We start from the raw sequence: 17,478 nt of genomic DNA, 5'->3' as shown, positions 1-17,478 counted from the left end.
AGACACCCAGAGCAGCCATGAACCCAGGATCAGACCAGAACAGACCAGACTCAGAACAGACAGAACAGACCCCAGAAGTGCAAGACTTCAGACCCAGATCTTGGCCAGCAGACAGATGTCAGCAGACAGACCAGACAGACAGAATTGTTCCCAGACCAGCACCCAGAACAGACAGAACCCCAGACAGGAAGAACCAGACAGGAAACACATAGACAGCCCAGACCAGAACAGAACAGTAACGTGGTTGTGCCAGGACCCAGACCAGACAGAAGGACCAGCCCCAGACAGACAGAACGAAGGCAGACAAGAGAGACAGACCCCAAGAAACCAGAACAGCAGACCAAGACCAGACCCCCAGAGACCCCGACCGAACAGACAGACCCAGACCCAGAACCAGACAGACAGACCCCCCCGGCCAGAACAGACTGCAGAACCAGGAACAGACAGAACAGACCAGAACCGAGACCAGGACGCAGGTAGAACAGACTCCAGGGCAGAACAGACCCCCAGATCCAGAACAAATCCAGACCCAGACAGAAAGACCCCCCCAGAACAGATGCCAGAACAGAACCCAGACCAGAATTCCCCCCAGACCGCAGCAGAACCAGAACCAGAAACGTCCCCCAGACCAGACCAGCAGAACCCCCACAGACAGACCCAGAACAGACCCAGTACCGCAGAACCCTTCCCAGAACCAGAACCAGAACAGACAGAAAGAATCCAGACCCAGACAGCAGACCAGACCACCAGACCCCAGAACCTCCAGAAGGACAGAGACAGGCAGACAGCCAGAACAGAAGACAGAACAGAACTGCCCCAGACCGGAACCTCTCAGACCAGACGAATCAGAACAGAAAGCCAGACAAGACAGCAGGGAGCAGACAGAACCCAGAAGTTTTGTCAGACAGACAGACCAGCAGAACCACAGAGTCCCAGATTTCAGCAGACCCAGAAGACCCCAGAACCCCGGTTGGTCCAGCCCAGAACAGATCAGAACCGAACAGACAGACCAGACTGGGCAGCAGCAGAACCGCAGACACAGACAGACAGAAGCAGAGTTCAGACCCCCAGAGAAGACCAGACAGACCAGACAGACCGACCCCCCACAGACCAGACAGAAACCCCAGACCCCCCAGACCAGAACAAGGCCAGAACAGACCAGACAGACCCCACAGACCTCAGCACCAGACCAGAAGGAACAGAACAGACAGACCCCCAGACAGCCAGACCCCCCCAGACAGAAGACCCCAGAAGAACTCCCAGAACCAGCCAGACAGGACACCACAGGTCAGACAGACCGTGTGGTCAGAACAGAACAACAGAATCAGAACCCAGAGAACCCAGACAGAAGACAGAGTCCCGCCAGAAAAACCCGGTCAGCCCAGGAACAGGAATAGACCCAGAACCCGACCAGAACCCCCAGCAGAACAGAACCAGACCAGCCCGTCCAGACCTCAGATTTGCAGAACAGACCAGACAGACGCTGTAGACCAGACAGACAGACAGAAACAGAACAGAACCCAGAACAGACAGCCCCAGACCCAGCCCAGACCCCACCGACAGGAACAAGCACCAGAAGACCTCAGACAGAATAGAACCAGAAAAGAACAAGAATTCCCAGCCAGACAGAAAGCAGAAGGACCAGAACCAGATTCAGAACCAGGACAGACCCAGACAGCACGAACAGGACCAGAACAGACCAGACAGAACCCCAGAACCCCCCCCACACAGCCACACCAGAACCAGACAGACAGGAATCAGACCAGACCCCCTCAGCCAGACAGACAGGACCAGACCAGAATCAGAGTTTGTCCCCCCAGAATTCAGCACAGAACCAGAAAAGAACCAGAACCCCACGAACCAGACCCCCCAGAACAGCCCCGACCAGACAGACAGACCAGACAGCCCCCAGGAAGTCCCCACAGAACAGACAGACCCAGCCAGCCAGCAGACAGCCCAGAACAGACACCCCTGCAGACAGAATTTACTCCAGCCAGACCAGACAAGACCCCAGACCAGACCAGAAGACCAGACCCAGGCAGAACAGACCAGACAGACCAGACCAGAAAAGGAATCAGACCAGAACAGACCCCCAGCCAGCCCCCCAGACAGACAGACAGACAGAAGAAAATAGACCCCCCCCCAGAACAAGAACAGACCAGAACAGAACAGACAGAACAGATCAGAACAGACAGATCCAGACCCCAGACCCCAGAAGAATCCCCCCCAGGACAGCCCCCAGACCAGACAGACAGAACGAACCCAGAACAGAACAGAAAGACCCAGAACCACAGGACAGAGTGTGGTCCAGACCCAGAACAGACCAGACAGATCGTGCCAGAACCCAGGAACCAGCCAGACCAGACACAGACCCAGAACAGATGTTTTCAGAACCAGCCATAGCAGAAGCAGAACAGACCAGACCAGACCCCAGTAACCAGACCCAGAACAGAGCCAAGCCAGACCCAGACAGAACAGACAGAACAGGACAGAAGACCCAGAATTAAGACCAGCCCAGACCAGAAACCAGAACCAGACCAGAACAGAACCAGACCAGACCTGGGTCCAGCCCAGACCAGAAAGACAGTTTTTTGCAGCAGACAGACAGCCTCCAGCACCAGAAGCAGCCTTTCAGAAGTGTTGTCAGACAGAACAGACCCCCCAGACCCCCCAGAACCCAGACAGAACAGACAGCAGAATGCTTCCCCCAGAACAGCAGAACCCCCGATCCAGCCAAGAAAGACCACAGACCCCGACAGACAGAAGTTGGTCCTCAAGAACCCCCAGACCCCGCCCAGAACCAGACCAGACCAGACAGAACTCCCAGAACCCAACAGAACAGCCAGGGGGGGGGGGGGGGGGGGGGAACCCAAAAAAGGGTGGGGGCCAGACAGACCCTCCCAGAGGCCACCCAGACCAGACAGACAGAACAGCCAGACAGACAGACAGAATCAGACCCAGAATCCAGACAGACCAGACAGACAGACAGAAGCCCCCCCTCCGATCCCAGAAAGACAGCGTGTGTCAGAAAAGAACCAGAACAGCCCAGACAGCAGATGCCAGCGTACAGAACCAAGAAAGACCAGACCAGAGCAGACAGACCAGCAGAACAGACCAGACGCAGGACTTGCCAGAACATAAAGGACAGACCAGACCAGACAGAACCAGACAGAAGACCAGCAGACCAGACAGAATCAGACCCAGCACAGACAGACCCCCCAGAGTGGCAGACCCAGAAGACCAGAACAGACCAGACAGGAACGACCCCAGAAAGGAAGAACCAGAACAGGCCCAGACCCCAGAATTCATGACAGAATTGGCTCCAGAACCTCCCAGGGCCCAGACCAGCAGGACCCCTGCAGCAGAACAGACAGCCCCAGAAAGAACAGACCCAGACAGAACAGCAGACCCAGAACAGACCCAGACCAGAACAGAACAGACCCAGGACCAGACAGACCCCCAGGCCGGCAGAACAGGTGGGCAAGAACCACCCAGAACAGACAGGTCAGACCCAGAAAGAGAGCAGAAACAGACAGACCAGACAGACAGACCAGACCAGACCAGACCCCCAGAAGACAGACCACAGACAGACCCGCAGACCAGAAAGAAACCAGAAGACTTGTCAGAACAGAACCCAGCATCTAGACAGCAGAACCCAGACAGACCCAGATTCAGAACAGACAGAATTCCAGACAGACAGACCGACAGACGAACCAGAACAGACCCAGAACAGAACAGAACCAGGAACCAGACACCAGACCAGACCAGATTTCCAGACAAGACCCCAGAAGACAGACAGCCAGACCAGACAGCCCAGACAGGACCAGCAGAAGACCAGAACCCTTGGCAGACAGACCCCAGACAGACCAGAACCGAATCCCACAGAACAGGACAGCCAGCAGATGTCAGGAACAGCCAGCAGAAACAGACAGACCAGAACCAGAACAGACAGCAGAAACCCCCGTTGCAGGACCACGCAGAACCAGACAGACAGCCCAGACAGAACCAGACCCCCAGCAGCCCCCAGAACCAGAAACCAGCCCGACCAGACAGACAGACAGCCCAGAATTGCCCCAGAACAGAAGACAGCAGAACAGAAACAGAATCAGAGAAGAAGAAACCCAGATTTGCCAGACCCCCCAGGACCAGACAGGACAGACCCAGAACAGCAGACCCAGAACCAGAACAGAACAGAAGCCAGACAGACTGGTGTTGCCCACCAGCAGACCAGAAGCAGACAGAAAGAATCCCAGGAACCAGAACAGAAAAGAACCAGAACCAGCCAGACAGAATTCCAGACCAGAAGACAGACAGACAGTCAGGAATTCCAGACACGCCAGAACCCAGTAACCAGACCCAGACCCAGGACCCCAGAGGGTTCCAGAACAGACAGGACCAGACAGAACAGACACAGACAGACCAGAAGACCAGACCCAGACCCCCCCCAGACCAGAACAGACAGACGACAGAACCACCCCCCAGACCCAGACTAGACAGAACTCAGCCAGCCCCACCCCCTCCAGACCGTGCCAGATCAGACCAGACCAGACCCACAGGTAATTCCCCCCCCCAGACCCCCAGAAAGGGCAGCAGAACAGACACCAGAACGTTGTCCCAGACAGACCAGAGGCCAGCAGACAGAAACCAGAACAGACCAGGCCAGACCCAGAACCAGACAGAACCAGCAGAACCCCCCCCCAGATTCAACAGAACAGGACAGACCCAGACAGAACCGACCCAGGGGGGGAACGGCAGAGACTTCCCCTGTGCCCAGAACCAGACAGATTGTTTCAGAACATGTACCAGAACGGAACAGGAACAGATCCAGCAGACCAGCATTTGGGTGGCCAGGATCCCCCCCAGAACAGACAGACAGAACAGAACCAGACAGGCTGGCCCAGCCAGAAGAACAGAACAGACCCAGACCCAGACAGCAGAAGACAGAAGAATTCAGAATCAGACCACCAGACCGGACAGACAGAGAATCAGAACAGAAGACAGCACAGAACAAGAACCAGAATCAGCCAGAACAGACCCAGACAGACAGAACAGAACAAGAACAGACCCCAGACCCCAGAATCCAGAACCAGAACAGACACCAGACAGACCCAGACCAGAATCAGACAGAACCCCCAGGACAGACAGAACAGCAGGACCGACGCAGAGGGTCCAGACCAGAAAGACCAGGGGGGGGGGGGGGGGGGGGGGGGTGGTCCCAAAATACAGAAGACAGACAGAAGCCAGGGAACCCCCAGGAACAAGAACCCCAGCAGACCAGGACAGAATGGTCCCAGACCACCAGACCCCAGTGTTCCCCCCAGAACAAGACAGCCCAGCAGACAGACCAGAAACCACAGACAGAATCAGAGACAGAACCGCCCCCCAGACAGACCCAGAAACCAGAACAGACCCCAGACCAGACCCCCCAGACATGAACCAGCCCAGAACGTTTTGTTGTCGTCCCTCAGGAATCAGAACAGACAGAACAGGAAAGCAGAACCAGGCAGAACAGACAGCAGAAGCAGAATCAGCCAGGAACAGACAGACCAGACAGAACTGGCAGCCAGACAGACAGAACACAGAACGCAGAACCAGACAGAACACCCAGACCCCCCCCTAAGAACCCAGCAGACCAGCCAGGAACCGACCCAGAGCAGACAGACCCAGACAGAAACCCCAGCAGACAGCAGGACCATCAGCGCAGACAGACAGAACCAGAATTCAGAACCCAGAACCCAGACAGCCCTTCCACAGACAGACACCAGACAGAACAGACCCCCCAGAGAAATCAGCAGACCACAGGACGCAGACAGAACCCCAGAAAGGACCCCCAGACAGAACAGACCAGAACAGACCCCCCCAGACCAGACAGCCCCAGCAGAATCACCCAGAACCACAGACAGAACAGCCCAAGAAGCCCCAGAGCTCCAAAGACAGAATGGTCCCAGACTCCAGAAAGACAGAATTCAGACAGAACCAGACCCAGAACGGGGTCAGCAGAAACAGAGCAGACAGCAGACCCCCCAGACCCAGCAGACCCCAGACAGAAAGACGCCCCCCCCCCCAGAACCCGGTCAGAACCAGATGCAGACGACCCAGCAGAATTCCCCAGAACAGACCTGTGCGAGAACACAGATCAGAATTCAGACCAGACAGACAGGAAAGACAGACAGAACCCCAGAACAGAACAGACCCCAGGACAGACAGACCCAGACCAGACCAGACCAGACCAGACCTCAGAAGAAGCAGCAGAACGGTCAGGAACCAGACAAGCCAGACCCCTCCAGAATTCAGACCAGAGTCCCAGAACCCAGAACCACAGACCAGAACCAAGGCGCAGAGCCAGACCCAGACAGGGCAGCCAGGACAGAACAGACCAGACAGACCCCAGAACAGACAGACAGAACAGACCGCAGACAGAACAGACCCCAGACAGAACCAGCAGATCCCCCCAGATCGGTCAGACAGCAGCAGAACCCAGAACAGAACAGATTTCAGAACCCAGGCAGACCCAGAACCACTCAGCCCCCAGGCGAAATCAGACCAGCAGAGAATCAGACAGTGACCAGACAGACCCCAGAACAGACAGACCCAGCAGACAGCAGAATACCCCAGAACCCAGGGAAAGACCAGGACAGAAGACAGAATTCAGAACGACAGACCAGGCAGACCCAGACAGCCCAGACCAGATAGACCCAGACAGAGACATTGGTGGCAGGACCCAGAACAGACAGACAGAACAGACCACCAGGAACAGATTCCCCAGACAGCAGAACAGACCCCAGCAGAACCAGACAACAGAACCAGAAGAACTCAGCCAGGACCCGTTCCCAGAACAGGAACAGGAACAGACAGACAAGACCAGGACCAGACAGCAGCCAACAGAACAGCAGACAGACAGACCAGAAAAGCCCCAGACAGACCCAGACAGCCCAGGACCCCAAGAAAGAGCAGCAGAAGCAGACAGAGTCCAGAATCCCAGACCCCAGAAAGAACTGTTCAGCCAGAAGCAGCCAGAACAGAACAGAACAGAAGACCAGCAGACAGAAAAGACCAGACAGAAAGAACCCCCCCCCCAGGCCAGCAGACAGAACAGCAGAATTTCCAGCCACACGAAGAACGTCCAGAACAGACCAGACAGACCAGACAGAAAGACCCCCCCAAGCAGCCCTGCAGCAGACCCAGAACAGCAGAAGGCAGACAGAACTTTCCCCCAGAAAGCCAGACCAGAACCCAGACAGCCCAGAACAGACCAGCCAGAACAGAAGAACCCCGGGGAGAACAAGCAGCCCAGCAGACAGCCAGACCCCAGAAGATGCCCCAAGCCTAGAACATTTCCCCCCAGAACGGCAGACAGACCACAGAAGAACCTTCAGACCCAGCCCAGGACAGAATTTCAGGGAAGACAGCAGAACAGACAGAACCCAGACAAGACGCAGAACCAGACAGACCAGACCAGAACCAGACAGACCAGAACAGCAGAGACCCCAGAACCAGACAGCAGACCAAGACCCAGACAGGACACCCAGAACAGAGACATTTGGTTTCCCCGCAGCCAGACAGAACCCCAGAAAGAACCAGAACCCAAGAGGTGTGGTTCAGACCAGACCCCAGAATCCCAGATCAGACAGACCCAGCCAGAACAGAAAGACAGAACAGAGGCCAGAGATTCTCAGACCAGAAACAGAAACAGACAGAATCAGACAGCCCCAGAAAAGAATTCCAGCAGAGCCGGTGCCCCAGAACAGCAGACAGAACAGACAGAACCAGACCAGAACAGACAGGAACCCCAGACAGCCCCTCCCAGAACAGAACAGACAGACCAGACCAGAACCAGTTGGCCAGAACCAGACGAAACCAGCATACAGACCAGACCACCAGGGTCCCCCAGACACCCAGACAAGACCCCAGACAGGCGTCTAGCAGAACAGACCAGACAGAACAGACCCCAGAAACAGAAGAATTCAGAACGGTGCAGAAAGTCGAAACCGACAGCAGCCAGGAGCAGACAGACCCCAGACCCAGAACAGGACAGGACACCAGCCCAGACCAGAACCCCCAGACAGAACAGACAGCCCAGAAGCAGAACGCGCCCCCAGACAGACCTCAGAATGCAGACCAGCAGGAGCCCCAGAAGACCAGGCCCGCCAGAAAAAAACAGAACACCCCCAGAACGGCGGGCCCAGAACAAAAGATGCCCAAAACAGAACAGACCCAAAAACCCAGCCAGACAGCAGAAGCAGACCCAGAAACAGACCCAGCGGGAAAGAAGACAGAAAGCAGAACAAAGCCGCAGAACCAAAACAGAAAAGGAAAAAAACCCAGACCCAGACAGAACAACCAGAAAAAAGAGAAACAGCCCCCAAAAAACCCAAAAACAAAAAACCCACAGAACAGAACAAAAAACCCCCAGAACCCCAGCCCCAAAGCAGAACAAAAAACAAAGAACAGCAGAAAAAAACGGCCAGAAAGAAAAAAGAAACCCCAAAAACCCAGCGGGACAGAAAAAGAACAGACCAGAAGGCCCCCAGAACAGAAGACCAGAAGACAGAAAAGCCCAGAAGAAGGGGGGAGCCAGAAAAGCAGAAAACAGAACCCCCCCAGAAACAGACAGAAACCAGACGGGGACAGACAAAAACCCCGGGGAACAAGAAAAAAGCAAAAAAGCAGAACCGGGAACCGCAGACAGAAGAAAGAAGGGGAAAAAAGAAAAAGAAAGACAGACCAGGAAAGCAAAAACCCCAGAAACCCAAAAACAGAAACAGAAAAAACCAGAAGCAGAACCAAAACAGCAGGCCCCGCAGACGGGCCAGAAGAACAAAAAAACCCCCAGCAAAACAGAAAGAAACCAAAACCCAAGAAAGCAGCACAGAAAAAGCAGAAAAGCCCGAAAACCGAAAGCCAAAAACCCACCCACAGAATCCCTTTGGCAGAAAAAACAGCAGACCAGAACAGACCAGAAAAAAACCCCAAAACAAAACAGACCCCCCCAGAAAGAACGGAAAAAAAGGGGGCGGGGGGGGCCCCAGAAACAGAAAGCAAAAACCCAAAAAGAAGAGCGGGGGACCGGCCCCCAGAACCCAAAGGGAAAAACCCCAGCAGAAAACCAGAAAAACCCCAGCCAGAACACCAAAACCCCAGAAGAAAAACCCCAAAACCCAGGGGCCCAGAAGATTTCCCAGACAGAACAAAAAAAACCCCAAAACAGAAACAGCCCAGAAAAACAGAAAAAACCCCAGGAACCACGAGACCCAGAAAAGAAGAAAACAACAGCAGAAGGCCAGAAAAGAAAACAGCCAGGAACCCAGAAAAAAAACCAAGAACAGAAACCCACCCCAAAAAACCCGAAACCAAAAACAGACAGAAAAACAGAACCCCAGAAAGAAGCCCCAGCCAGGAACCCAAAACACAGAACAGAACCCAGAAACAGAAACCAGAAAAACAACCCAGCAGCAGAAAAGCCAGAAAGCAGCGGGGGGAAAGGCCAAAAACCCCAGAACCCAACCCAGAAAAGCGCCAGAAAGAAAAGAAGAACCAGAAACAGAAAAAGAAAAGAAAGAAAGAACCCAAAACCAAAAACCAAAAACCCCAAAGGGGGAAACCCCAGAAGAAAGAAAAAAACCACGGGCCAGAAACCCAGAACAGAAACCAGGACCCCAGAAAAGAACGGGGGAAAAAAGGGGGGGACGCAGAAACCCCCCAGAAAACCAGAAAAAAGAAAAGCAGCAGAAAGAAAACAACAGAAAAAAGAAAAGAAACAAAAAACCCAAAAACCCAACCCAAAAAACAACCAGGCCCCAGACAGAAAAAGACAAAAAACCCCAGAAAGCCCGGAACAAACCCAAAAAGACAGAAGAACAGAAACAAAAGGGAAAAACCCAGCAGAAAACCCAGCAGAAAAGCAGAAAAGAAAGAAAAAAAAGATAGAAAAGAAAGACCAGAAAAACCCAGCAGCCAGCAAAACAGAAAACCCAGAAAAAAACCCCAGCAGAAAAAAAAGCCCAGCCCAGCCACAGACAGAAAAAACCAAAAAGAACAGAACAGAAGCAAAACCCCCCAAAAGAACCAAAAACCCCCAGAAAAAAGGAAAAGAACCAAAACCCCGAACCAGAAACCAGAAAAGAACACCCCAGCCCCCAAAAAAACCCAAGAAAGCAGAAAAGAAACAGAACCAGAAAAAATCCGGCGAGCAGCCAAAGACCAAACCAAAGGGCCCAGAAAAAAGAAAAGAGAACAGAAGACAGAACAAAACGGGGAACAGACAACCCCCGAAGAAACCAGAAAAAACAAAAAGACAGCAGAACCCCAGGAAACAGAAAAAAGAAGAGCCCAGAAACAGAACCAAAAAAGGAAACAGAAAAAAAAGCAAAACAGAAACCAGACAGACAGCCAGAAAAAAAAACCCCAGAAAAAAGCCAGCCCAAAAAAAAAAGCAGAAAGAAAAGAACCATTTTGGGCAAGAAAGAAGAACCAGAAAAGAACAGAAAAAAAGAACCCCCCCAAAAACAGACGGGAAACCCAGAAAAAAAAAGAAAGAAAAAAAACCCAAAAACCCCGGGGAAAGAAAAACAGAAGAACCCAGAAACAGCCAGAAAAAGAAAAAAGAAAAAAAACCAGCAGACCCCAGAAAAAGAACAGACACCCCAGAAACAAAAGAAGACAGAAAAGAAAACAGAAAGCCAAAGAAACCCCCCAGAACAAAAACCAGAAAAGCAAGAAAAACAGAACCAAAACCCCCCAAAACCCAGAAAAACAGAAAGCCCGCAGAAAGCAGAACGCAGCCAAAACAGACCCAGAACCCAGAACCCAGAACCAGAAGAAACCCAAAACAGCCCCAAAAAACAGACAGAAGACCCAGAAAACAGAAAACAGCAGAACAGAACGAAAAGAAAAAGAAGGGAAAAAAAAGGCCCAGCCAGAAGGGGCCGAAGGGAACAAAACAGAAACCCGAACAAAAAAGGGCCCAGAAAAGAACCAGAACAGGCAGAAAAAAAACCCGGGCCCAAAAGACAGCCAGACAGAAGCCCCCCCAAAAAAGCAGCCCCAGCCAAGAAGAACCCCAAAACAGAAAGACAGAAAAAACCAAAAGACAGAAAGCCCCAAAAGGGAAAGAAAAAACCGCCCAGAAAAAAAGAGAAGACGAAGACCCCAAAAACAGAAAAAAGCCCCAGCCCCCAAAAACCAGAAACAAAACCAGCAAAACCCCAGAAGAAACCCCCCCAAAGAAAAGAAAGAACAGAAAGAAACAGAAGAGAACAGACCCCCAAAGGCCCCAGAGAACAGAAAAAACAAAAAACAAAAACCCAGCCCCCAGAAACAGAAGCAGCAAAAAGGAAAAAACCCCAAAAGACCCAGAAACCAAAACAGAAAACAGACCCGCCAAGAAGAACAAAAACCCCGCCAGCCCCAGAAACCAAAACCCCCAAAGCGGGCCCAGAAGACAGAACGGGAACCCCAGAGCCAAAAACCAGCAGAAAAGAAAAGACAGAAAGCGAAAACAGAAAAACCCCAAAAACCCCAGAAAAAAGAAAAAGAACGACGGAAAACAAACAAAACAGAAACCCAGAGCCCAAAAAACCCCCAAAACCCCAGAAAAAAACCCAGAAAGAAACCAGCCCGGGAACAGAAAAACAAAAACAGAAAAAAACCGGGCCACCAGAAGAAAAAAGAACCCCGACCCCAAAAACAAGAAAGAAAACCAGAGAAGAAAGACAAAAAGAAAGCCAAAGAAAAGAAGCAGAAGGGTGGGGGGGGGGCGGGACCAGAAAGAAAACAAAAAACCCCCAGACCAAAACAGAAAGCCCCAGAAAAAAGAAAACAAAAACCCCAGAAAAGACCAAAAAAGAAAAAACAGAAACCCCAAAAACCCAGAAAAAGAAAAAACAAAAAGAAAAGCCCAGCAGAAAAAAAACAAAAAAGACAAAAGAAAAGAAACCAGTTTTCCCCAGAAAATCCCAAGAACAGAACAAAACCCCGCCCCCAGAAACAGAAAGACCCGCGCCCAGGAACAGAAAGAAGAAGACAAACCCCAGACCAAAAACCCCAGCCCCCAAGACCAAAAAAGAAAGCCCAGAAAAAGACAGACCCGCAGAACCCAGAAAAGAAAAGAAAGGCAGAAAAAGAAAGACCAAAACGAGAAGCCAGAAAAAAACCCAGCCCAAAGAAGCCCCCAAAACCCCCGGGCAGCCCAGCCCCAGCAAAAACAGAAAGCCAGAAAACAGAAACAGAAAAAAGAACAGCCAAAAACAGCCAGCCCAGAAGAACCAGACCCAGCAGAAAAAACAGAACCCAGAAAAAAACAGAACCCAAAAACAGAAAAACAGAAAACAAAAAACCCAAGCCAAAACAGAAAGAAACAGACAGAACCCAGAAGAAAAAAACAGACCAGACAGACAGCCAGCACATTTTCTTTTTTTTTACAGACCAGACCACAAGCCAGACACCAGCAGAACAGAGCAGACAGACAAGACACCAGACCAGGATCCACACACAGGGGGGCCCAGACTGCAGACTCCCAGCCAGGGACAGACAGCAGCACCAGACACAGACTCCCGAAAGACACACAGACAGACTCCCCATCAGGGCAAGGACAGACAAGACCAAGGCACCAGAACAGACAGACCAGCACAGACCCCACAGTACCCCAGACATCATCAGACAGCCACAGCCCACCAGGACTGCAGCAGACAGACCATGGCAGAGCAGCAGAATCACCAGGCCAGCCAGCAAGACCCCAGATACCCAGACAGAGCCCCACACACACACAGCCCCACACCAGGCAGACACCACACAGACAGAAGACTAGCCAGAATCAGACACAGCAGCCAGACAGCCACAGCCAGCCACACACCGGCAGCAGACATCATTGGCAGACTGCCACAGCACAGCCCACAGCAGTCAGACAGCCTGCACAGACTGCACACAGCAGACGCCAGATCAACGACAGCAGGGCCAAGACACAGAGTGATGCACAGAAAGACCACCCCAGACAGACCCAGACAGGACAGACAAGTCCACAGCAGACCCAGGGGACGCAGGACCAGACTCAGACCCCCAGACATCCGACCACAGCAGCACGGGACAGCAGCAACAGACTGCAGCCCACAGACAGACCAGTCAGGGACCACAGCAGACCCACCCCAAGCAGCAGCAGACACACAGACCCCCAGCAGACCAGGACCAGATCAGGCCAGAACACAGGCCGACAGCCACAGAACCCAGCCAGCAGGTACAGGTTCAGACCACCACACACCACACAGAACAGACACACCCACACAAGTCAGACGGACAGGCCAGCAGAAAGATCAGACCCACAGACCAGCAGCAGCAGACACAGCACAGACCCAGCCAGCAGACATCAGAACAGCACCCACAGCAGACGTACCCCCCAAAAAAAAGGGGGGGGGGGGGGCAGACCAGCCAACAGACAGCAGACCCACACCAGTAACACCAGATACCACGCACCAGCCACAGACCCCCAGCAGGCCAGCCCCCAGCAGGACAGCAGCAGAAAGACGATCACCCACAGCAGACACAGCCCAGCAGGACCCACCCAGACCAGACTTCAGACTCACACAGCAGGCAGACCCAGACACACCAGACAGCAAGCAGCAGAACACCACAGATCCGACTGCTCCAGACCCCAGACTCAGACAGGGACCCACAGAACACCACCACAGACAGCAGACACACACCAGACCAGGAAGGATCATAAGGACCACGACAGACAGCAGACACAGAGCACATCAGAACACAGACCCAGACCAGTGCAGACCAGCACCACACAGACGGCGTCAGCCAGACACCAGACAGACAGACAGCAAGACACAGGCACACACAGCAGACCAGGAACAGGCACTACGACCAGACCCCTAAGCAGGCAGAACAGGGACCACCCACCACCACAGACAACAGACACAGGCATGCCAGACTGCCACGCACAGACAAGGACCAGGACCACCACAGACCAGAGCAGACCAGAGCCAGCACAGACCAGTCACAGACCAGACCAGCAAGACCACACACCCAGAACACAGGCCAACAGTCACGCCCCAGGCACAGAAGAAGCCAGATCAAAGAGCAGGACCCCCACACAGATCACCACAGCAGCCAACACACAGACCCACACACCAGCACAGTCCACAGACAGACAGACCAGCAGCACGATCAGCCCAGACAGGACCAGCTCCCAGACCAGACAGGAAACACCAGGCCAGGCAGAGCCAGACCACCCAGTCACCACAGGACACACCCAGACCACAGCACACCAGGCACAGACACCCCACAGACCAGCCACCAGGCAGACCAGCAGACACCACCACAAAGCCGGCCACCAGACAACCCCAGACCCAGACAGCCAGGAAACAGAATGCTCACACACCCAGGACCCCCAGAGGACAAGCACCCCAGCATCAGATTCACAGCAGACAGACCACCCGACGTTTGGAGCACCAGACGGATTCCGACACAGGACACAGGCCCCACACAAACACCAGACACAGCACCAGGACAGGAACACCTCCGGCCACAGCAGACAGACAGAAGAACACACAGGAATCCCCAGAAAGCACCCAGACCACACCACCATCAGGCAGCCCACCCCATTGAGCAGACGCAGACAGACAGACACCAGGCAGGACAGACCCAGGCAGGCACCCAGACAGACAGTCAGGGATCAGACAGCCAGAATGCACACAGCAAGCAGACCCCCCACCACACCAGATCAGCAGCCAGCAGACAGCATCAGACAGATCACAGACCAGACAGACCACACAGCAGCAGACACAGCACAGCAGGCAGACCCAGGACCAGACAGCAACACAGCCAGCAGACAGACTGCCAGATCAGAGACGGCAGTCAGAAAGACAGACAGACACCCAGCACATCAGACCACCAGGCCAGGATCAGAGTGCTGTACAGCAGAACACCAGACCAGGCAGAAGACACAGGCAGCACAGCACAGACACCCACACACACACACAGACTGCCAACACAGACAGCAGATCAGAACAGCAGACCACAAGGCCAGCAGACTCAGCACACCACCATCAGACCAGACAGACACCCACCCAGGACAACCACCCCACAAGACCAGACACAGCAGGACACAAGAAGGGCACACACAGACCAGAGCACACACAAGACACAGACACTAGACAGCAGGACTCCCCCGACAGTTCAGGCACAGGACAGACAGGCAGCAGCCAGACTTGCCACAGGCCAAGGACGTCGCCCCCAGCCCAGAAACAGAATCAGACAGACCAGACATCAGACACCACAGACACACACACAACAGCACCAGACCCACACAGGACCCACAGCAGAAGCACCAGACCACAGGCACACAAGACAGCCAGGACAGAACCAGACCATCAGACAGACCACCCCACCACAGACCCACAGGACTCACAGGACTAGAACCACCACCCACCACCAGACCACAGGACCAGACAGACCCACAGACAGATCAGACACACAAAAAAAGGGGGGGGGGGGGGGGGGGGGGGGGGGGGGGTGGGGCCCCAGCCAAGCCCCAGACCCACCACCAGACCCACAGACACAGACACAGACAGGACCCAGACCAGCAGACACACCGTCAGACGGACATCAGACCAGACAGACCACCACCTCAGCAGGATCAGGCAGCGCACCACCAACCCCACAGCACAGACAGCAGACAGCACAGGGGCACACACAGCAGACAGACAGACCCACAGACCAGACGTCAGTACCAGCACACAGACCACCAGGATCAGATGCAGTCAGCAACCCAACCCAGGACACGGCAGACGCAGAAAAGCGCCACAGGATCAGACCCAAAGACCCACCCACCCCAGACTAGCAGACCACAGACAGAACACAGCAGACAGCACCAGACAGACTCAGGTCACAGCACCAGCAGATCACACCAGACCACCACACACACAGCCAGCACAGGCACCAGCCAGACCACAGACACACACAGGACCAGGGCAGGGGACCACAGCAGGACAGACCAGACACCCCATGGACTGCAGCACAAACACCGCAGCCCAGAAGAAGCAGGACTAGACAGACCAGACCAAGACAGCACCAGCCACAGCAAGACAACACCCAGACCAGGCAGACACACACAGACCGAAGCAGACACAGCCAAGACACCCAGATCCCACAGGCCAGCAGCCAGTCAGCCCACCAAGGACACAGGCCACAGACAGTTCAGACAAGACTCACAAGGACCAGACAGACAGACACACAGCACCAGACCAGCAGGCCAGGCAGTAGCCCAGACACACAGCACCCACCCAGACTCGAGCAACCAAGACCCACAGCAGCACAGCCCCAGACCAGACAGGGCACAGGACCAGACAACAAGGCAGACCAACAGACAGGCAGGGCGAAGCCAGACACCCAGAACGCACAGAAACAGACAGGACTCCAAAGACCACACACAGACTGCCAGGGGGGGGGGGGGGGGGGGGGGGACAGACTGCACAGACTGCTCCCAGACCAGCAGCCTGAACGCAGGAGGCCACCAGGACACCAGCAGACCACAGACCCAGCACCCACACAGCCCAGACAGCAGACCCCAGGAACCCACACACAGGAACAGAGCACAGCAGACAGACAGACAGCACAGGCACCCACAGAAAGGACCAGGACCAGGACACAGTCAGACTCCACAGCAGCCCAGGACACCACCAGACAGCACAGCAGGACCCAGACTCAGACACACACAGACACAGCCAGGGAAAAAAAAAAAAAAAAAAAAAAAAAAAAAAAAAAAAAAAAAAAAAAAAAAAAAAAAAAACAAAAAAAAAAAAAAAAAAAAAAAAAAAAAAAAAAAAAAAAAAAAAAAAAAAAAAAAAAAAAAAAAAAAAAAAAAAAAAAAAAAAAAAAAAAAAAAAAAAAAAAAAAAAAAAAAAAAAAAAAAAAAAAAAAAAAAAAAAAAAAAAATAAAAAAAAAAAAAAAAAAAAAAAAAAAAACAAAAAAAAAAAAAAAAAAAAAAAAAAAAAAAAAAAAAAAAAAAAAAAAAAAAAAAAAAAAAAACAAAAAACAAAAAAAAAAAAATAAAAAAAACCACAAAAAAAACAAAACACAAAAAAAAACAAAAAAAAAAAAAAAAAAAAAAAAAAAAAAAAAAAAAAAAAAAAAAAAAAAAAAAAAAAAAAAAAAAAAAAAAAAAAAAAAAAAAAAAAAAAAAAAAAAAAAAAAAAAAAAAAAAAAAAAAAAAAAAAAAAAAAAAAAAAAAAAAAAAAAAAAAAAAAAAAAAAAAAAAAACAAAAAAAAAAAAAAAAAAAAAAAAAAAAAAAAAAAAAAAAAAAAAAAAAAAAAAAAAAAAAAAAAAAAAAAAAAAAAAAAAAAAAAAAAAAAAAAAAAAAAAAAAAAAAAAAAAAAAAAAAAAAAAAAAAAAAAAAAAAAAAAAAAAAAAAAAAAAAAAAAAAAAAAACAAACAAAAAAAACAAACACAAAAAAACAAAAAAAAAAAAAAAAAAAAA

The 17,478-nt window shown here is 51.8% G+C and overlaps 1 protein-coding gene across 1 annotated transcript; it reads left to right on the top strand.

Annotated features, from left to right (window-relative positions):
* Positions 1–17: 17 nt before the first annotated feature.
* Positions 18–17,145, top strand: LOC119569427 (serine/arginine repetitive matrix protein 2-like; the record flags this gene model as incomplete). Its single annotated transcript, XM_037917592.1, has 16 exons — positions 18–117; positions 261–1,441; positions 1,564–2,038; positions 2,236–2,433; positions 2,531–2,765; positions 3,040–5,167; positions 5,469–8,279; positions 10,080–10,212; positions 11,226–11,431; positions 11,984–12,252; positions 12,423–13,830; positions 13,880–15,339; positions 15,563–16,370; positions 16,507–16,650; positions 16,771–16,827; positions 17,068–17,145. Coding segments are annotated over exons 1-16 (11,691 nt in total), but the record flags the coding sequence as incomplete, so codon positions are not given.
* Positions 17,146–17,478: the final 333 nt, after the last annotated feature.

This window comes from Penaeus monodon, unplaced genomic scaffold (assembly GCF_015228065.2).
Source record: "Penaeus monodon isolate SGIC_2016 unplaced genomic scaffold, NSTDA_Pmon_1 PmonScaffold_1506, whole genome shotgun sequence".
Classification (NCBI taxonomy): domain Eukaryota; kingdom Metazoa; phylum Arthropoda; class Malacostraca; order Decapoda; family Penaeidae; genus Penaeus; species Penaeus monodon.
This window is presented reverse-complemented; position numbering and strand designations above follow the sequence as displayed.